This window comes from Chrysochloris asiatica, unplaced genomic scaffold, assembly GCF_000296735.1.
Source record: "Chrysochloris asiatica unplaced genomic scaffold, ChrAsi1.0 scaffold00280, whole genome shotgun sequence".
Classification (NCBI taxonomy): domain Eukaryota; kingdom Metazoa; phylum Chordata; class Mammalia; order Afrosoricida; family Chrysochloridae; genus Chrysochloris; species Chrysochloris asiatica.
The window spans coordinates 1,316,476-1,339,271 of NW_006408798.1; the positions used below are offsets into that span (position 1 = coordinate 1,316,476).

The following is a 22,796-nucleotide window of genomic DNA, read 5'->3' on the forward strand; positions in this document are numbered from 1 at the left end:
GGTTCAAGCTCACCAGCTGCTCCTTGGAAACCCTATACAGGGTTGCTATGGGTCAGAATCAACTCGATGGCACTTGACAACAACAACACTGAAAATTTTGGGAATAACTAAGGGTTTTCTATGGGCCATCAAATTTACTACTGGTATAGATTGCCGTTTAGGAAAACTCTAGACTGAATTCAGAACATAACCTGAAATGTTTTTGTTTTATTTATTTTAGGCATCCTTTAAACACCTGCTATTAGAATGATTTGTATGTATTTGCAGCTGCCTTCCAAAAACCTTCTTCAAACTAAGCAGAAACTAAAGTATATATTATTTAGCAAACTGATCCCAAGAGGTTGAATGAATGTTGGAAAAGGTTGTTTGTTACTTCTCGATTCTTCTGAGGATTTAAGGTTCAATCTACAAGCATAAAGCCCTGAGAACTCCTGAAATAAGTTTTTCAAACTTTGTCCAACTCTAGGCTTTCAAAATATTTTTTGTTTCCTGAACCTTTCTATATCATCTTTGAACATTCTAAAACATTCTCCTTTTTCAGATAGCATTGCTAGACTAGTTCTAATTTTTGCAAGGTATTTTTAGAGAAATTTTCTTCCAGCAGTTCTTCAACTATTTCCTCTGTGGACTTGTGTGATTCTTCTTGTTCTGGAATGCTGATAATTCTTAAGTTAATCCTCTTCATGTTGTCCAAAATGAATCTTAGACCTTCTTCAGATTTTTAAAATACTTTTTTGTGTTTGTTCTTCTATCTTAGTGGTATTCAGAGATTTGTCGTCCAACTCACTGGTTCTGCCTTCCATCGCGTCTATTCTACTCCTTTGCTCTTTGCCCTTGCAGAATATTGTCTATTTCTTATATTCTGTTATTGATCGTTTGGGCCTCTTTCTGTAGGTTTTGAATTGTTTCCAAAGCTGTGTCTGTCTTATTCTGTGATTGTTCCTGTAGCACTTTCCTGACTGGTTCCTTACTTTTCTCAACTTCATTTTAAAGGGTTTTGAAACATTTTATAATCATTTTTCTGAATTCCTTCTCAGGCATTTCCAAGGCCTGCCCTCCTTCCAGAATGGAGTCCAGGTCTACCTCTGGGTCATTTGTCTCAGACATTTTATCTTGTTTCTGGACATGTGATATGGTCATCAGCTTTTGCTTCTTGGACATGTTTAGTGTTTATCTGTGGCCTTAATACTTAATTGAGTATGTGTTTTGGTATTTTTTATGCTTTCTGATTGCTTCCAGGGAGATGTGATCAGGATGTGGACTTCCCTTTTCACTCTTCTTACTGCTTAACTCAGAGTAACTTTCACAGATGTTGTCTGTTTCCCTGGTATATGGCTGTTGGTTTTGGTTCTTGCCTGGGTTTTGGTGTTTTATAGAGTGTGATTGTAGCTTGGCTATATGGCAGCAGTTGCTGACTCTTCTTGTGTAATATATGGAGAGAAAGAGTCCCCCAAAGGTAGAAGGGGGAGCATATAACAGCAAAACAGCACCAGTGAAAAAAAGCAAGAGAAAAAAACAACAACACAAAAAAACAAAAAACCCAGCAACAACAAAAACTAGACTGAATACTGCAGTCTATAATCACAGAAAGGGAGAGGAGGGAGAGAAGGAGAAAAAAAAAAAAAATCTGTAGCCGAATATGAGTATGACTTTAATGTCCCCTCTTCAGCTTTCAAAGCTGCCTGAGAGATTTCAAGATGCCAATGTTGGTTGTTACACTGTACCTCAGGCTTTAATTTAATTTTCTGGCCTGTTTTGTTTTTAAACTCTCTTTCCCTCTCCATAGCCCTGTCCTGCCCTTTCCCTTGTTAAAAAACAGAAGACAAGCAAAAAACGTTCAGGGCCTGCTCTTGGGCTGAGTATCTGTGTGCATGTGTGGCAGAAGAAGAATCCACCACCAGTGGTGAGGGTGGGGGGTGTCCACTTGCTCAGCCTCCCTCTCTGTCACCAGAATGGAGTGGGCAAACAGTGGGCACGCCAATGACCAGATACCAAAAAGAAAAGAAAAAATCAGAACAAAGCAAAATTGACAAAGTGTATTGTCCACCTTTGCTCCAAGGTTCCCACGGCATTTTCCCATGGTGTTTCTGCTTCTCCCCCATTTGGTCTTGCCATTTGGTCTCGCCCAAGATGTCGGCTCTGGGTCTCTGAGCCCAGCCCGGCAGATTCAAAAGTACACAATTTTTTACTTCAGCTTCAAGTTGCATAATCTATAAACCTTCAAACCTTCAAAATATTCCTCTCTCTGTGGTTCCAAGTTTTGGAACTCTGTCCTGGATCTGCTTTGCCTGGTATTCTGTGGTATTTCTGACGGCGAACTTCTCTGCACCTCCACCCTAGCCGCCATCAAGCCCCACCTCCTTTACAAGGTATTTTTAGTTGGAAATGTCAGACTAATTTATTGGGGGAATGGAAATGGGGATTTTTAAAGTTTAAGGATAGATTTAAGACACCTGAGCGGAGCAGGATGTATGTTTCAAACCTTGACAATAGAACTTGGTTGCTTCCCATCTCTCAGTCTTGATTTCTACTAGTGCCTCATTCTTAGAAAAGCTCTTTCCATAGGAGCAGAGTTGGCCACCAGCAGCATCTCTGGGTTTTCTTTCACCTGCTTAGCAACATCAGGGGAAGGCAAGCAACTTTCTCAACAGTTTCAGCCCAAGAGATTGATTCCGACTGGTCCAGCTTGGGTCCTGTGTCTACCACTGAACTAGTCATTGTGACGAGAAGAATATGAGACTGACTGGTGGACAGTCATGGTCACATGCCCACCCCTGAGCCACCTGAGCTGTATGCACTCTCATACATGCTGCAAATAGAACTAAACTGTTGTAACAGAAGAGAGGTGAATGCTGGGTAGGCCAAAACAGTATGTGGTTACAACACCCTTTTTCAGCCTGAATGAAGTGTCTCTGTGGGAATTAAAATAAGGACAGTGGTTTCTGATGTATTATTTTCAAGTGCTGGGAGCCATTGTTGGTTTGGTAGAACAATGCCCTCCAGACCAGACCAAAGAACGATTATACTTTCAACCCAGAATCTCTGAAGCCAGGTTAATAGGGATTCCAGGTTTGGTGTTAATAAGCTTTGGTCCATAGTGCCATTTTGTGGTCGAAACTCAGCATTGGTGAAATATCTTTCCTAGCTCAGGACCAAGGCGGCATTAGGGTAAGAGTGGGTATAAAGTGAATGGGTAGTGTAGTAAATAAACTCAGGAAGCAAGATTCTAAAAGGGAAGAAACTTTGAAAACCTCTTCCCTAGAGATACAGTGACTAACTTAGACACCTGTGTGGGCTGGAGATATCAACTTGTTAATTCATGTCTGACCAGTTAGGGAATGAAAGCACTATTGAATAAGAGTAACCAGAACTCCTGTTTCTGAAGAACTTTCTGTAATGATCTCTGTTACAACCAGGGCGTCACAAAGAAGACACCAACCATGAACAGGCTGAGACAGAATGAAAGGTCCACAGGGACCTGCACATACATTAACACTGGCCCTCGTGAGAATCTGAAGAGTTCTAGATCCTGACCTTGCTCAGGTGACCGTGGTAAACACATCAGGACACACTTAACGTGACTGGACAACAGCTCTCAGCTGTCCGGTCCAACCCAAGAATGAAAATTGTCTGCTGACTTTCGGGCAAGCCAGGCATCTAGCTGGCCTGCTAGCTGCTGAACTGTGGGGACTGAGGTAATTGAAAACTCCCTTGAATCTCTCCTAAGGCTGAATGAAGGGGCTACTAGCTGCAAACGTTTAGAGTGAGCAGACCTTGGCCCAGATCATTTCTCCATAAGCCTTCGAAATTTCCCTGATGGTTTGGGTGGACAAAATGTCGAGGAGGAGCATGGCAGAGTGCTGGTAAATGATGTATGTGCCTGGGCTGCCCTTGGACCCAATTTCAGAAAGATAGGCAAAAGCTGCCAACTTGTGAATGCTGGGGAGATCAGGGTCTTCAAGTTCTTGCTCATGAATCAGCAAAGCTGTGCTGCATCCCATAGTTCTGGGAAGCCATCTTGACCACCAGCCTGTCTCTGATCAAGGACAGTCCTCATAACAGGAAATGGAGGTAGGAATAGAAGACTTTGGCATGCCCAATCATTCAATTACATACACACAGAGGGGACAAGGAAGGGCCAATAGCTTACTGTATACAGAAGTCATTTTAATACACATAGGCACATTTAGACTGTAAATGCTACAGCTCAACAGAAGCACTTCTCCTCCATTCAGGAGGGTACCAGGTAAGCAGCCTGCTCACAACAGCACAGGTAACTGAAGCTTTAGATTTTTGAGACCAGCATTTAACATCAGACATAAATGAGCCTGTAACAGTAAACAGTCGTCACAGCAAACAAATAAGGACACAGAATTTTGTGTAGACAGAAGGCAAGGATGTCAGTGAGTCCGGATACAAACTCACTGTGCTTTTAATGCCCTTTACGCTCTGCTTTTGAACTGTGCATGACTTGACATCACAGTAATGTAGCTAGTGGTCGCTGCTAACTGCATTACTTCTTCCTAGTGATTTTCCTGCCCAACCTGGAACAAACATGATAAAAAAGTCTGCTCATGTCTGTTTCAAACACTCCTATCAGAAGCCTAACCACTAATTGGTTAATTAATTTATCAAGGCTCTGTACTACTTGACATTCAGTCTGAAACCAGTGATGCCACCAAGGTGTAGCAGAATGTTTCCTTCCAGGTAGTTAGGATCATGGTCACTTCCCAGGGTTCCACTGTTACCCTACCCCCATCCACTAGAGGGCGCTATGAATTCACTAGGGGTGGCAGGTCCTGCTGCAGTCCATTTGTGTTCTAACCAGGATGCTTCTGGTCTTCAGAACCTGCTCAGACATTTCAGATGCTCCACACACAAAGGGAAGAAAACTACCAAGAGAAAAAGATTCGTGGGATATCAGACAAGAGACTGCAGTAGGAAGCCAATGTTGGCTTTTAAAAATCCTCAGCCCTGAGCCTTTTGTTGTTGTTAGTTGCCATCGAGTTGGTGCCGACTCATAGTGACTTTATGTACAGCAGAATGAAAACACAGCCCGATCGTGGGCCAACCTCACTACTGTTGCCACGCTTAAGCCCATTGATGTTGCCACTTGGCCAATCTACCTCTCTGGGGGTCTTCCTCTTTTTCTTTGACCCTCCACCTTACCAAACATGATATCCTTCTCCAGGGACTGGTCACTCCTGACAATATGTCTGAAGTATGAAAGATGAAGTTTGGACATCTAGCCCTCCAAGGAGCACTCTGGCTGCACTTCTTCCAACATAGTTCTGTTGGTCTTCAATATTCTCTTCCAACACTGTAACTCAAAAGCATTCTTCTACGGTCTTCCTTATTTACTGTCCAACTTTCACATGCTAATGAGGTTATTGACAATACCATGGCTTGGGTCAGGCAGGCACACCTTAGTCCTCAAGCTGACATCTTTACTCTTCAACACTTTAAAAAGGTTTTGTGTAGATTTTCCTAATGCAATACGTGGTTTATTTCTTGACTGCTGCTTCCATGAGTGTTGATAGTTGATCCAAAAACAATGAAGTCCTTGACAACTTCAATCTTTTCTCTGTTGATAAGAATGTTGCTTATTGGTCCAGTGGTGAGGATTTTTGTTTTCTTTACATTGAGATGCAATCCATATCGAAGGCTGTACTCTTTGATCTTCATCCTTAGTTGTCACCAATATATTCTACCTGATGGGATATTAACTTTTAGCCCAGGTTACGGAGTAAAACTAATGGATCTGTTTTCATTAGCTAGCAGTCATGTGATGACTTAGGAAACATTTTATAGTTTTAAAATGCCTTTTCTGTTTAAAATGTGAAATGGTGAAAAGGTGCTTATAAGCAGCTGTTTTGCACAGAGGAAAGCTGTGTTTCTTGTGTTTTGTTTTCTAACTTGAGAAAATGTGTATGTAGGTAGCATGGCAAGACTAGAAATCCATCTTCCTGTTTTGAGTACTCTGAGGCTGTGCTCTGTTATTGGTGCATCCTAAAAGCCCACAATCACACTTGTGGAACAGAGCAGGAAGTCACTGAGAATCAAAATTAGGGATTCAAACAACAGACTGTGCTATGTACCTGTTGTTAGGTGCCATCGAGTCGGAACCGACTCATAGCGACCCCATGCACAGCAGAACGAAACAATGTCCGATCCTGGGCCAACCTCACTACCGCTGCCACACTTGAGTCCATCAATGATGCCACCTGGCTGATCCATCTCGTTGGGGGTCTTCCTCTTTTTCTCTGACCCTCCACCTTACCCAGCATGACATCCTTCTCCAGGGACAGGTACAAACTGTGTGCGCACATGAAATCTGTGTGAAGAAATGATCACTCCTTTCACTACCCAAAACCCTAATGTCTGCTGTCCTTTGTTAAGAGTTTCCCCCAATCCCTCCTAAACAGCAGAAGGAGAAACCAGATGAGTAAGGACATTAAGTCCACAGGGCATGGGGCTTAAATCAAAACAAAACAAAAGAAACACACAAATGCTCTTGCCACTGGGGTTTACCAGCCTGGGCAGAATCTGGATGTCTTCTTGTTCTTTTCAACCCATTCCCCTCTCTGTTAAGAAACAAGACAGGGCAAATGCTTATAGTATTTGGAGAAATAACAGCATAGGCAAATTGTGTGGGAAATAACAAAAAGGAATCAAATAAGAGAACAAGAGCTGGCTTTTCATTGTTAACACAAATACAGCCACTGTTGGAGTACAGAGGCAAATATGTCATAGCTCTGCCAGAAAAACTGATTAGCCTATAAGCTAAGTGAGGCGAAATAAGTAAATATCCATGAACAGTTCATGGCTGGTTGACTATATGTTTAATTGTTCTGGTGTCAGATTTCTCCTGGAAAAGTCTAGCATAGATTACTTGTTACTTTCCAAATACATGCCAGTCCATTCTTCCCAGTAGCCAGCTTACTGCCATCTTGGTGATCCCAAACTCTCCATTAGTCAAGACAGGTTTAGGTAGTCTGGGTGACCAAGAGTTGTAGAAATAATACACTGCCAATCACATTCACTACTTGATTCTCTACCCTTGTATCCTTGGACTGCCAAAAATAGTCCCTCTATAAAGCTCTTCTGTGCACATCAAACAGGTGAATTAAACTGTGCTTGGTAAATAAAAAAGAAAAATTATTTTAAGTAGTTAGGCAGCTGTGCCTGCCATTCCTGAAGTAAGCTCAAGGGGGAGACATTACTTCAGTCTTGGCCCAGGCCCCTCAGAATTATGAACGACCCACTGTTCTTAGCGTAATTTTAGTCTAGAAAGATCTGTAAAATTTGTTCACTTCATTTGATGCTAGCCAAAAACAGGACCAACAACAAAGAACAAAACCAAAATACAACAAAACCAGTTTTGTTTCATTACTGAAAGTTGACTGACTCTAATGAGGTTCCCTGAGAAAACGTACTCACTATATTATGGGTCATTGAAAGGATTTTTTTTTTTTTTTTCTAGAGTAAATTTTGCAATATTCTTAGCTCACCTCACATTCTAACTTAGCTATACCCCCTATATAAGATGCAATTTTGCTGTACCACCAGCAAACATTCTTTCAATGAGACATTGTTCTTTCCTTATCCTTTCTACACCAGATCTCTGCTAATCTTCAGAGGACAATTGGTCTGTCAAGGAATACATTTGCTGGAAGAAGACCGGGGATATGCTGACAAATGTTTACAGAAACAAATTGGGAGGGGGAAAACAAAGCTCTGCTTTGTAGAACTGGTCAATTTCCATGGTGTAAATATTCCTACCATCGCTAATTTCAAGCTACCAACTGTGCACAATAGGCTCTTGCTGGCTGATGCAAGCTGAAGCCAGTGCATCACTAGAGGTCCTCCTAAATCTGTGTGACTTCCAGTCTGGTAGTAGTCATTTCTTCCTGATGAAATCCTTGTTCCTGTTTAATCGGGCTGGAGGACTTTATGAAATTTTCTAGTGTTATATGAAGAGCTTTACTCAATCCTATGTCCATCTTCTCATATGTCACAGTGTAATTAGAAAAACTAGGGAAAAATAAATCTACATGAAAATATTTATTTTAAAGTAAAAAGGGCTATTTAGAATTATGGAATGTTAGCACTAAAAAGTCAGCATAAAGCTCATCTAATGTAACCTCATGTTTGATGAATTCATTGAAGTGGAGAAACTGAGTAAGTAACTTGTTTAAGGTCAAGCATGAATTAGTAGTAACACTGAGCCCAGACCTAGGACTCTTCACTGTTACCAGGCTGCCTCCTTAGAAAGACGTTCATTCACATTTTCTATGTCGTAAGGTGTGGTGAGAACTACTGTCAAGTTTTGCTGACACAGATAAGCAAAAGTTCCTGACTTGATGGAACCAAGAAGCATCCCACGAAGAAGAAGATGCCATGTTCTTCACAGGTTGTTCTCTCCATCCTCTTCTTGTGGGTCTTTGATTTGGTCCAAGGCTACATTTGCTTGTCTTTGAATAGAGTCCCTCTTTACTCTTAAAAGGAGAAAGAAAGAAAGAAAAACAAATAGAGATAATAAATAGTTGTGAAGCGATAGCATCAAGTGTAATAATGTAAAAAGAGTTAGGAGGTAAGGTAATCTTATAAATGTCATTGATTTAAGTACTTAAGTCCACATTAGGTGCTGGGCACAAGGTTGGCAACAGCCACTCCATGGGAGAAAGATGAGGCTGTCTGCTCCCATAAAGATTTATGGACTTAGAAGCCCTATATAGGGTTATTATAAACAACAATCAACTTGATCGCAGTGGATTTGGTTTTGGTGGGTTTTCAGTCCCAATTAGAACCCCAAGTGGTATAGTGGTTAAGCATTGGGCTGAAACTAAAAGATCAGTGGCTCAAACACACCAAAGGCTCTGTGGGAGAAAGATGGGGCAGTTTGCTTCTGTGAAGATTTACAGCCTTGGAAGCCTCATGGGCTGTTCTACTATAGAACCGCTTTGAGTCTGAATCAACGAGATGGTAGTGGGTTTGAGTCCCAATTTCCTTTCCCCTTCTCATAAGCAGAAATGTGATGATAGCTAATTTACATATTACAATTTTAAAAGCCTTTACAAGGAAAACAAAAAGTTTCTGAATTTTTTTCAAAATTTTTAAGACGAGTGTGCAACACTTTTGTAGTTAGAAACAATAAGACATGTTTTAAAAATACCAAGGTGTGGCAAATAAAAACACTGTGATTTGCTGGTTTGCTGCTCTTCCCAAAGCTACTTACTTTTCTCTGTTGAAAATGATGAACTCCTTCTGGACATTTTCAAGGTGCTCTTGAAGAAGACATGTTGTCTATGAGAAAATCGAAGAGAGAAAATTAGAGGTGTAGTTAGCCAACCAATGAGGATCTGCCAACAGCCACTGGTCTGTTGTGCCTGTTGACTGAATGGCCCAAACCCAAGGAATATCAAGATTACCTCAAGGGGAAGAGAATCACCAAAAATTGGGGACAGGAGACAGGAGTGAGACCTCAACCAGAGTACAGGGAAGGGAAGTAAGGCAGACATCCCTGGCAGGAGGAGAAAGCTTGTCAACACTCCACTCCTCACAAGGAAAACCTGGTGCATGATTTATGAGCTGTATGGTCCATGAGGAGTCCTGGTGTGATAAAGCACTGGACAGAAAGGTCAGTTTGAATGAAAAGGTTGACAGTTCAAACTCACCAGCTGCTCCTCAGAAACCCTATAGAGGGTTGCTATGAATCAGAACCAACTCGATGGTATTTAACAACAACAACATGGTCCATGAAGCCCCTTTCTTTATGAAGAAAGCAGGTGGACAGGGGAAAGGGTTTATTGCTTGTTGTATCCTTTGGTCCTCATGTGGACCAAGGGGATGTTCTGCTTTGATTTCACGGATAGCTTTAGTTTGATCTAATGAATAGCCTAGAAACATCTCTCCTCACTAAATTCTGACTGATGGGTCTTCTCAACTCTGTTGGAGTTGATTAGGTATGCTTTGGTTCTAATGACCAGAACTTTCTTCAGTTGTGACTTTCTTTTTGTTATTATTGCTGTCACTTTGGCCTCTGACTCATGGCAGCCCCATACCAAACAGACCAAAATGTTGCCCAGTCCTGTGCCATGGCCATGATAGGCTGTAAATCAAGCCTCTGTGGTCCATACGGTTTTTACTGGATTATTTTCAGAAGGAGATTGCCAGACCTTTCTTCCTAGTCTGGAAGCTCCACTGAAAGCTGTTCAGCATCATATCACCACACAAGCTTCCACTGACAGATGAGTGGTGGCTGGTTGTGAGGTGCACTGACTGGGAATTGAACCTAGGTCTCCCACATGAGAGTGGGGAATGCTACCACTGAGCCACCTATGTCCACTCATGGCATTCTTACAGACATGTAACACATGTGCCCTGAGATTGCACTGTCATGCTTTTAGTACTTACTGATGACTTTTCTGTCATAATGAGAACGTTAAGCTCAAATAAATGACAATCATCAGACCCAGGAAAGTGCCAAGCCCAGAGCGAACGTCTTAAAAAGCTGCAACAAAATACTTCCAAATAATTCCAAATAAAAAAGTAGGACTCTAAGGAAAACAAAATCATTCATTTATTTTTTAAATCCTGGAATTAGAACACACAGAATCCTCGGGGATTGCACCTTTTCCCTCCTAGTAAAGGACTACTGGTGAACTTTCTTCCAGAGTGATTGCTTAGATGACAGGACAGGAAAGTATAAAAAGCTGAAAGCATTTCAGAAAAAGGGTGAGGAGATGAGACAAAGCAGAGTCTGGTGGTACACCGCACTCTGACTCTCAAACTGAGCTGTTCCCAGTATCAGTAATTGGGTACCGGAAGCTACAGGACAGGTATAATGTGTTAAAGCTCTGTGGACATCAACTGAAGGTTGCAGAGAAAACATTTTTTAATATTAGGGGAAACTGAGTTTCTGCTAAAGGTGACAGAAGAAATTTGGAAATGGTTATACAACATGATGAACCTACTGAATATTCCTGAATTGCATGCGCGAAGAACACTTAGATGACAAATGTTTCATTGCCTATATATTTACCACAGTTAAAAAAATTCTCAAAAGAATCAAGATTAGAATCCAGAAAAGTGCAAAAATCCACATGGATATTTCTTTTCTATTTTGTAATTCTGCTTTATTTTAATGAGGCTACAAAATGCATACGCAGTGATGAGGTGATGGCATGAAGTGTCAAATCATGCTCTTTCCACTCTGCGAACCCCACCCCTTGACTCTCAAAGGGCTCACATTAGACATGTTCTCTTCCTCTGCATTAGGCGAAATTTTGAAGAAGCGCTGCTACATGGATAAGTCAATAGCAACAGCAGCATGAGAGAAAATCTAAGGGAGAGGAGGGTAAAACAAAGACAACGGATGGACTAATGGATCTTATGTGACAGACGAGGGAAATGGGGGGTAAGAATCTCAGATCTTGCTTATTGGGGATGGGAAGAGCAGTCAGTGATTGCGCTGTTCTGACTGGAGTAGGCAAAAAATTCTGAAGGATTTCAAGCAGCTGGAAGTCCCAGGAGGCAGAAAAAGAAAGTAACTTGCCTGTTATCAGGCAGACAGACTGAGTGACATGTAAAACTTCTGATTCTATACTTTAAAGATTGCACAGAGGGACAAAGTAGAGATTACTCTGGCTGCAAAGACAGCAGAAACATCGATCATGTTCACAAACAAAAGCCATGGCAAAGGAAGAAGTCAGGAGCCTTGAAGTGGAGTGGAAAAGTAAAATGGGATAATAACAGCTAATACTTTTGCCAATTATTTTCCATAAATGGGTTTAAACCTTTCTTGATTTTGTAGATGAGGAAACTGCCACAGAAAGAGAAAAAGGCAAAATGTTAGTATTTTTACACTGTTTAGTGGTGAATCTCTACCTTCACTGCACATTTTAAATCTCCAAGAGAACCTTTTAAAGTCCTGGTGACTCCAGGTCACACCTCCAGATTCAAACTTCATTGGTCTCCAGGAGTACCCAACCACCAGCATTTTAAAGCAATTCTCTAGATGGCTCAAATATGATGACAAGATTATGAATTTATGGAGAAGAAATCCCAGAGATCATATGGTAATCATATGATAATGAATGTGAAACCACAGTAAAATCCACAGATCAACACCAGTTGCTGAAACTAATTGCCATCAGGGTTGATTCTGACCCACAGCCATCACTTGTGTGTCAGAGTAGAACTGTGTTCCACAGTTTTCAAGAACTCATTTTCCAGGAGGAGATCTGCAAGACTTTCTTTCAGGTCACACCATGTGGACTCAAAACTTCCAGCCTTCGGTTAGCACTTGAGTGAGTTCATCGTTTATGCTTCCCCAGTGATTCCACAAGCTCACACAATTACCATTTAATATGTGCCAGACACTGTGCTAAATGTTTTATGTGCAGTATCATGTTTTATACTCACAACAATCTTGGAATGTCCTATCAGTCCTATTTTACAAATAAAGGAACGCATGTGGAGAGAGGTTATACAATTTAAAGTTCAAATCATTAAATTTAAAAAAATCACACAGCTATTTCATAAGTGCTATACTACACTGAGGACTTTTGGTGCGGTGTTGTAGGATCAGCACTGGACTATAAACCACAAGGTCGGCTGTTCAATCCCACCAGCAGCAACTTAGAAACTCTATACAGGGTCACTGTGAATCAGACCAGACTTGACAGCACTTAAAACAAACATACTGAAAGGAGCCCTGGTAGAATAAACATTTGACTTCTAACCACAAGGTTGACAGTTCAATCCCACTAACCACTGGGAACTCTATACAGGGTCATATGATTTGGAACTGACTCGACAACACTTAACAACAAATAGTAGCAACATACTACACTGAAGGAGATTTGGCAGCACAATGGTCAAGCACTGAGCAGCTGACCAAAAGGTTGTGGTTTGAATCCACCTAGCGCTCTGCAGGAGAAAGAACCGTCAATCTGTTTTCATATAGATTACAGCCAAGAAAATCCTATGTGGCAGTTGTACTTTGTTGCACAGGACTGCTGTGAATCAAAATTGACTGGATGGCACTGAATAACAATACATAAGACACTGCCTTGGTCCTGTAAGGACAGGATGGGTTTACAAGAGATCGCAGCTTTCAGTGGGGAAAAGGGAGTGTACTCTTCAATTCAACAAATTTTAAATAATCTTTTATAGAGGATTGGTTATATTTTGCACTGTGCTAAAAGAATTAACAGTACTATTCATTCAACAGGAGTCCTGGTGTGGCGCTATGGGTTAATGCACCAGACTGTAAAGCTGTTTGAACTGCAAGATCGGTGGTTCAAGCTCACCAGTCACTCCTTGGAAACCCTATACAGGGTCACTATGGGTTGGAACCAATTCAATGGCATTTAACAACAACAAAAACAACAACAACTTTCATTCAACATGTAGAAACTGTCATCATGGATCATCATAGGTCCAATAATCCATTTGCTAACAAGCCACTTCTACCCTTTTTGTATCCCTATTAAGAGTATAACTTTTTAAGGCTGCTTCTTTCAGTCAGCACTCACTAATGAAATTCTGGCTCTTATCCTTGAAATACCCTTCTAACTGTGGGTGAAAGATTTCTAGATGACAAGATGAAAAAGAAATGCTCCCCTTTTCTGACAACTACAGAGAATAGAATATAATGGTTGGCACCATTTCAAAAAGAAAAAGAAAAAGCTTCTTGCAAATGATTCTACTGAAGTGTCTCATAAGGCTTCTGGAGTTCAAAGATGGTTGACCCATGTAAATAAATCCTAGTCTCTAACAAGTCCTGAGTCCTGGTGTAGTGCTGTAGAATAGGCACTGAATCGCAAGGTCGGTTTGAACTACAAGGTCAGAGGTTCAAACTCACCAGCGGTTCCTTGGAAACCCTGTATATGGTCGTTATGACTCAGAACTGACTCAATGACTTTTAACAACAACAGCAATCTAGGACACTGAGTGGATCGCTTACTTAATGATGTGGTGACTTAATAAAAGTATTTATATTTTCATCTCTTTCTCCAGTGGTGTAAATATCTATAAATCCTCTATTAATTCAGAAAGCCATCTGTGGCTTTGCTTTGGTCTCTTTGCCTACATGCAAGACTGAAATAAAGAAAGGAAGGGAAGGAGACAGGAGGAAAAACTTTGCTAGACTTCTTATTTGAAAAAAAAAAAATTGGGGAGAATTTGGGAGTGTTGTCTCATTTGAATTAATATTAATGAGCACCTACCATATATGAGGAGTCCTGGTGTGGCACTGTGGGCGAACGTGTCAGACTGTAAAGTCGTTTGAACTGCAAGGTTGGTGGTTCAAGCTCACCAGCTGCTCCTTGTAAACCCTATACAGGGTCACTATGGGTCGGAATCGACTCGATGGCACTTAACAACAATAACCATATATGTGGCCTTATAGGGTATATAGAAATGTATATATCATAATAACCCTCTTTGTAGAAATGGAAGTGTATAGAAATGCAAGTGGTTCTCACTAGCCAATCTTGATATAGTAGAATAAAGTAGGAGGACTCACATTTCTTGATTTTAAAACATAGTAAAGCTACAGTAAGTAATCAAAGCTGTATGGTACTAAAACCATTATGAACAACAATATGGCAATTCCTCAAAAAATTAGAAGTAGAATAGAACTACCACATAGGACAGCTATTCCACTCCTAGGTATGTATCCGAGAGACCTAAAAGTAATGACCTGAACAGACACGTACACCAATGTTCATTGCACATTATTTAAAGTAGCAAAAAGGTGAAAACAATCTAAGAGCTCATCAAAAGATGAATGGATAAACAGCATGGTACTTAAATACACAGGAATACTAACTACTCAGTGCTGAAAAAGAATGAATTTTGGATAATACATGCTATGTTGTTGTTGTTATCAGGTGCCATCGAGTCGGAACCGACTCATAGTGACCCCATGCACAGAAGAACGAAACAATGTCCAGTCCTGGGCCAACCTCACTACCGCTGCCACACTTGACGCCATCAATGATGCCACCTGGCCAATCTATATCATGGGAGTCTTCCTCTTTTTCTCTGACCCTCCATCTTACCAAGCATGATATCCTTCTCCAGTGATTGGTCCCTCCTGACAATATGTCCAAAGTAGGAGAGACAAAGTTTAGCCATCCTGGCCTCCAAGGAGCACTCTGGCTGCACTTCTTCCAAAACAGATCTATTGGTTCTTTTGGCAGTCCATGGCACTTTTAGTATTCTCCTCCAACACCATAACTCAGAGGCATCAATTCTTCTACAATCTTCCTTATTCACTGTCCAGCTTTCGCATCCATATGAGGCTATTGAAAACACCATGGCCTGGGTCAGGCGCACCTTAGTCCTCAAGGTGACATCTTTGCTTTCAACACTTTATAAAGGTCTTGTGCAGCAGAGTTGCCTAATGCAACACGTCATTTGATTTCTTGACTTCAAGATTACGAGATCAGAATTTCTCTGATGAATGTTGCAAAGAACTGTCAGACAGAACTAGATTTTGGTAAATGACTCTGGGATTGATGGGAGAACTGGAAGAAAGAGGAAATGGTTTCTTCTTTTTTTTTCTTCTTTCAGGTATTAAAAAATATTAATAGTTTTGTATGTTGGGTAAGTGAATTATAGTCTTTCCTTTAAGTGGAGTATGATTTGTGCCTGCAACTTGGTGGCTGGAAGGCTGGGATAAGAGAGGGTCACCGAAAGATGCCATGGATGGGATGTGACCTTTAAATTCTAAAAGCATCCATGGTTAATCTCTGCTATCCAGTTGGAAGGGTTTCTTTCTTTCTTTGAATGTATTCAACAAATAGACACTGAGCCTCTGTTCTGTTTCAGGCACTGTTAGAATACTGGGAAGATAATGGGGGGAGGGAAAGTAAGACTGAGCTGGTCTTCACCCTTAAGAAGCCTTCTTTTCAGAGGAGATAAACACAAAAAAACCAAACAGACACAAATAAAATAATGATAAATCATGGTAATGTCATAAAGAGTTAAAAATAGGGGCTGAGATCGAGGATGATGGGTTAGGAAACTCATCTTTGACAAAGTAACATTTAGAGTGTAAAGGACTTGTAAAAACACAAGGGAAGGATTTTCCAAAATAAAAGACAAGCAAGGACAAAAGTTCTAAATAAAGGCAAAACATACAGTGCTTAAGGGTCAGAAATAGGGACTGTGTGTTTTGAGGAGAAGAATATAAAAGTGGTATGGAAAAGGTAGACACATTATATAGAGTTTAATGTTGTTGTAGTTAAGTGCTGTGGAATTGGCTCAGACTCATAGCAACCCTGTATATGGTTTCCGAGGAGTGGGTGGTGAGCTTGAACCACTGATGTTGTGGCTCAAACAGACCTTGCAATGTAGCATATTAACCCATAGTGCTACATCAGGACTTCATAGAGCTTGATAAGCATAGCAAAAAGTTGCCCACAAACTACTCAGTTATTTCTAAACATTTAAAAAAATGCTAATAAGTATAAGTTTTTAGGTTTGGCTCTATTTTAGGACTTGTCAACTGAGGGGCCTGTATTCAGCTTGAACTGAGCTCTGCAGGGCTGGAAAAGTTAAAGTCTGAAGAAGTTAACTAATTATTATATGAAGAAATCAGTTGGTGGAAGATGGTTGAAGTGAAAAGCAATAAGCAATATGATTTGTGGCATAGCTAAGAATTCCTCTGAGAGCCCTAGAAAATATTTACAAATGGATAGCTAACAAGAGTCCATTCTGTGGTCAAACATGATAGAGATGTGGCCTTTGATTAATTGATCATTAAAAGATAGAGTGGTCCCATTGTTGTTGTTGTTATGTGCCGTGGAGTCGGTTCCAACTCATAGCGACCCCGTACAGGGTTTCCGAGGCTGTAAATTTTTTTTTTTTTTTTTTAGGACAGGAAAAGTTACAAACATTGAGAATACTTATTCGTTTGAAGAGTTATCTTCACCACAAGACAACACGATTTTTGAGAACAGGGATATCTCTGAGTACAGGTATTATATCTCATTGATTTCAATCTCCTCCTGTGTTTAGAACATGATATGGCAGATAATAGGTACACAATAAAAGTACACTTAATGAATGGACAAATGTTGGGATGGATGAAGGATTGAAAGAATAAATGGATGGAGAAATGGTTGAGTGGATAGATGAATGACCATTAGAGGCAAAGTGTATTATTTCACCATCATTATAATATAGAATGATATGTGAATATATCTTCTTACTGTGTCCCTCTAAAATACTCTGCTTAAATCTGAGCTCTAACTCTGATAAAATATTATACTGAATTAAAATTTAACTCAGCCTGAAACCTAGCAATCGTGCTCAGCTATGCAAGAACCCTCGCTTTTCTGTGAATAGACATGCCTTCCTTCTACTAGCCTTGATATCACAACTTTTGCTTGTGGTAAATAAAAGACACACCTCTAGGGTTGGCTGTTCCTAGGAACATCTGAAAGCAGTAAAAGGACCCATAATATCCAGGTGTGACCTTAAAAACATTGTCCTTTGCAGTGATGTGGGGAGATGGAGTGGCTAGAGACTATGGACCTGGAGAGAGAGAGGGGCAGTATACGGATGACAGACAGGGGGGCAGGCTTGCGGGGTATACCCTTTGGTTGATCAGTGATGAATGGAAGGGATTGTATCCATGGCAAGGAAACAATATATGATGAGCTCAATGTGAAGCTGATGTCCTCCCATGTAAACTATCACATAATTCACAATAAAGCATTAAAAAACAAAACAAAATCCACTGTCCTTTGGCCATAATTTTAGGTTACCTCAGCTAGTCATGGCCATTTAAAGTCTTTCTCCCAGGAAATTTGTGAATTTTGGATTGAGAACTGAGAGAAGGCAATGACTGAACCATGCAAATGGCAGAGCACTAGAGAAAACAGTGAAATTATCCTGTTAGATTCCGGAAGTTGTCCTAGCCCCTTCTGCCCTTCCAGAAGCCTGGATGTTGGACATCTATGATTCCAAGAAGATGAGGTGCCCTTCCATGAGGAGCCCTCACACAAATTCTAGACATCACAAGGATGCCTATGACCAGGAACTGGTGGGGGAAGGAAACGGGAAGTGGGGGACAAAGGGGGCGGCATACCTGAGAGGAATCACATTTTCTCATTTCCTTCTCTTTCTTTGCTAGACGCTTCTTTTTCTTGTGAAGAGGTTTGGCCTCCAAAATCATTTCTTCAAGTTCAAAGGTGGGGTCGCAATTCAATCTGCCTTTCTATGGGGAAGAAACAGGTTGTCTAAGTCCTCAGATTCCAGTGTCATCCAAAATCCCATGGGATCTAATACGGAGATGTGGTGCGGTGGGTTAGTGCACTGGTCTACAAGGTCAGTTTGAGTTGCAAGGTCAGCTCCTGGGAAACCCTATACAGGGTCACTATGAGTCGGAACCTGCTCGACAGCACTTAACAACAATAACAATATGGAGAATAACACTTTGTCCTAATAGAACAGCCCAAGAATAATAAGCCTGGATCTCCACTCTTAAGTTTTATATAATTTAGTAACAGGCATGCTCTCATCATTCTCTGGTTTCATATTTCATTTTTCTGAACTTCTCATGAGCCCTCAGTGAATCAGGAAAGTAATCACATTATGATTCTTGAGTTTGGGGATTATAGTTCTCAAACCATGTACCAAGAATTGGACATGCAGAATAGAATCACCAGAACTGCTTGTTGTTCATTTAAACTTCCCAAATCAACACTTCTGAACACAAGGCCTAGGAATCTCAGTTTTAATAGGCTGCCTAGCTGACTTGGAGTCGAAATAAGTCAAAGAACCCTCTATAGGGCTTTTGCTATGGCACATGGATGGTGAATTGTGGTCCACACAGAAGAAGAAATGGAAGAAACAGTCCAGGGTGCCTAGAGAGATCTCTCTGAGTAGATCTCCTTGGTGTGTGGACCACTGAACAGGCTGCCCCTCCTGCATTCTGTGAAGTGGACAGCTAAGACCTGATCCCACCCTCCTGTTCCTTCACAAAGTGTGGCAGGGGGAACTTCTCACCCTAAGCCTTCGTTCCACACTATACTGCTGACTCCTCTTCCTCTCTTTATACTTTCATGGGGACCTTATCCCTCTGGAGTTTGTATGGGCTGTATGACACTCCCACAAGTCCATAGCAAGCACTTTGCTTGGACTTAATGACCAAATACTCTGCATTGTCTCTATGGAACCTTTTGGAGAGCATTATCATGTCCAATCTGCTTATATTTGAATGCAAAGCTAAGGCCCTAGGAAGAAAGAAAGAACTAGAGGCCTCAAGTGGCCCCATGGATTACAGTTCTGGACTCCAGCTTTTATTAGTAGGTCTCAGCTGCCTTTGACCAAGTGCTCATCTGTAATTATTTTCCTTTAGCTATTGGTCTTTATGGGAGTATGGTGATTTTGTAGGATTAAGCACTGGACTGCAAACCATAAGGTTGATGATTCGAGTCCACCAGATGCTCCTTACAAAGATAAGGCTTTCTGCTCCCACAGAGATTCAACCCCAGAAGCCCTACAAAGGGTTGCTATGAGTCAGAACTAACTCTATGGCATTTAATAACAACAACAACATTGGTCTTTATGAATATAGCTTCCGGGATAGAATTTCCAAAGGAAGAAGTTAGGGGTGGGGGGTGGGAAAGTTTGTACTGCACTCTTAATCCCAACAGCTTTCAATCCTTTGACTCATAGAATGCTACGGACACAACATTCTACGTTTTTGAAAACAGAGAAAACATTCTTTTTTAATCACCATATTCTTGGAAAAGACTATATTTGTAGGGCTTATTTCCAATAAAAATATGGCCAAAAAAAAAGTGGCTAGGAACTAGAATTCTAGATACAGACAGACTTAGATTAAAATTCCAGCCCAGTCACTTGACAGCTATGTGAACACTTTGGTGAGCAGTATACCCCATGTGTGCCTCAGTTTTCTCTTCTGGAAAACAGGAATTCTGTCTGTCTTCCAACATTAGTGCTGTTATCAAATGAGATAATGAATGTATCTGGCATGGATTATATACACTGAATAGCAGTTACTATGGGTTGATTAGAATCGACTTACATTAGGAATAAAACCAGGAATGAGCCTCTTCTGCAAAACAGCATCCCAGTTCATATCATTCATATACGGAGAGTTCTGCACATCAGACAAGTGAGAAAATCGTTGTTCTGGATTGGGTTCAAGTAGCTGCCAATGAAACAAAATGGGGAGATCAGGAAGAAAGTCAAAATTTAGGGGACAAAAAAAACAACAACATACAAATTTCCATTAATGTTTCCAATAAATAAGACTGAGGGAAACAACATTTCCCTCCCTCCATCAGGATTATGCACTGGGCAGCCAAGTTGGTTTGAACTGCAAGGTCGGTGATTCAAACCCACCAGCCATTTCCTCGGAGACCCTATACGTGGTCACTATGAGTTGGAACCTACTTGATAGCACTTAACAACAACAACATCCTCGTAAATAAATAGTGATGTAGATAATTAATTTATAAACAAATAATGTAGATAATACATGGTCAGAATGAACTGCAAGTAGGTTTTTGCAACCTGGTAAAAGAAAATAGTTTACTTATTAAGTCAAACATGTCTCTGATTCCTGACTCCCCTGCTTACTAGCTATGGAAAAGTTTGTTCTCAAAATCTTAGTTTACCCATTTGAATAAAAATAATAGCCTATTTCATAAGGTTGCAAACAGGATTAAATGAGGCCATGCAAAGTAAGACATAGGCCTAATAGATGGTTTGCATATAGTAGTTTTCAAATACTCATTTTCTCTTTTGTTGTGACATTGTAGTATCAACACTGGACTTCAAACAATAAGGTAGGCAGTTCAAACCCATCAGCTTCTCCTTGGAAGCCCTATATAGGGTCATTATGAGTCAGAATCAACTGGATAGCACTTAACAACAACAACATTACACTTTTAGAAGTTAAACTCAATTTCCTATTTGCACATTTGAATTACTTCTACAACTAATCAAAATCCATCAGAAATATGATACAGATAGGATGCAACTAAGGTCACTGCCATAGGTCTGGCTTTAACTAACCAGGAATAAAACAAATTTCTCCTTAAACATTCCAAAATCATATCAGTCTTTGGGCTCAGATGGGAAATGTCTGTTCCACTTGACAATGTTCTGAAGGTGGAAGTTATGGAATATCAGGGTATAATTTGAGGGAGAAGGGGCTCATTAACTTATGAAGAAATGATCCCACATGCCTAGTTGGTGCATATGGTTAATGTGCTTGGTTGCAAAAATAAAAAGCTGAAGGTTTCTGTCTACCCAGAGGCACTTCAGAAGAAAGACCTGGAATTCTACTTGGAAAGCTGCAGTCACTGAAAGCCTTCTAGAACATAGTTCTATTGTGAAACACATGCAGTCACTGTGAGTCAGTCTACTCATTAGCACCTGGTTTATTATTCCTCATCTTTGTCATCACCAATGCTATTATTGCCATTAAAAAGCAAAGAAGTTTACTCAAAGGACAACAGAAATAAGATTTTAATCTTTAGCCCCAAATTTCTTTTCCTTTATCGGTCACATAATCTTCTCTCTTAGGAAAAAGGCAGGTTCTAACTGTAAACTCAGAAAGATGCTTGTTTTTATCACTTCTCTTTGTCATGCAATCCTTCTCCTTACCTTTTTAAGAAATGACACCATTTCCTGTGACCAGGCAGAAGGGAAAGTCACAATAGCAGTCTCGAACATGTGTACAATTTCCTTGCTAGAAGTACTGGAGCGAATATGATATGGTCTCTTAAGGGTGAGAAGAAGTCAGATTTCACATTTTTGTAGGATAAAATAATAAAATTTTCATTTTAATATTCTCAAGACAAACATTTAATGAATAAAATATTCAAGTCAATTTCTAGCCCCTCCTACCTGTTTGTTGTGGTGCCACATATACATGTTGTACCATGTTGCCAGATCTCCTACATCTCGTTTTTAAACTAGTAGATATGTCATATCTACTGGAATAATGGGAATTCCGTAACACTGAATTTTGCTCATGATAAATTGTACCTAGACCTAAAGTGAATTTTTTTATATGAACAAGGGGATACTGAATGGTTTAAAATCTTTCTCACAATAAATAACACTATGGGAAAAGATTGAAGTTGTCAAGGATTTCCTTTTCCTTGAATCCACAATCAATGTTTATGGAGGTAGCTTTCAAGAAATCAAAATGTACATTGCAGTAGGCAAATCAGCTACAAAAGACCTCTGTAAAGTTTCAAAGCCACCAATCATCTGTCAGTTTTTCATAATGTGGTAGCTTGCATGTTGCTGGGATTCTGGAAGCTTTGCTTGTTGTTGTTGTTGTTAGGTGCCATTGAGTTGTACTGTCTCATAGTGACCTTATTCACACCAGAACGAAACACTGCCCGATCCTGGGCCAACGTTACTACTGTTACCATGCTTGAATCCGTTGATGATGCCACTTGGCCAATCCATCTCGTTGGGGGTCTGCCTCTTTGTCTCTGACCTCCACCTTACCAAACATGATATCCTTCTCCAGCGACTGGTCCCTCCTGATAATATTCCTGAAGTATGAGAGACGAAGTTTGGCTATCTTACTCTCTAAGGAGCACGTCTTCCAAAACAGACCTATTGATTCTTCTGGCAGCCCATAGCACTTTCAATATTCTCCTACAACACCATAACTCAAATGTATCAATTCTTCTATAGTCTTCCTTATTCACTGTCCAGCTTTCACATGCATATGTGGTTATTGAAAATACCATGGCTTAGGTCAGGCGTACCTTAGTCCT

At 40.5% G+C, this 22,796-nt stretch overlaps 1 protein-coding gene across 1 annotated transcript in view; it reads right to left on the reverse strand.

Annotated features, from left to right (window-relative positions):
• Positions 1 to 9,234: 9,234 nt before the first annotated feature.
• Positions 9,235 to 22,796, reverse strand: part of STK32A (serine/threonine kinase 32A) — a 165,230-nt gene continuing 151,668 nt past the window's right edge. Inside the window, exons 10-13 of the mRNA XM_006874502.1 lie at positions 21,664 to 21,780; positions 20,075 to 20,200; positions 18,110 to 18,238; positions 9,235 to 9,306 (exon numbers count right to left, since the gene is read on the reverse strand). Of these exons, the coding sequence (XP_006874564.1) occupies positions 9,235 to 9,306; positions 18,110 to 18,238; positions 20,075 to 20,200; positions 21,664 to 21,780 (444 nt within the window). The remainder of the gene's footprint in view (positions 9,307 to 18,109; positions 18,239 to 20,074; positions 20,201 to 21,663; positions 21,781 to 22,796) is intronic.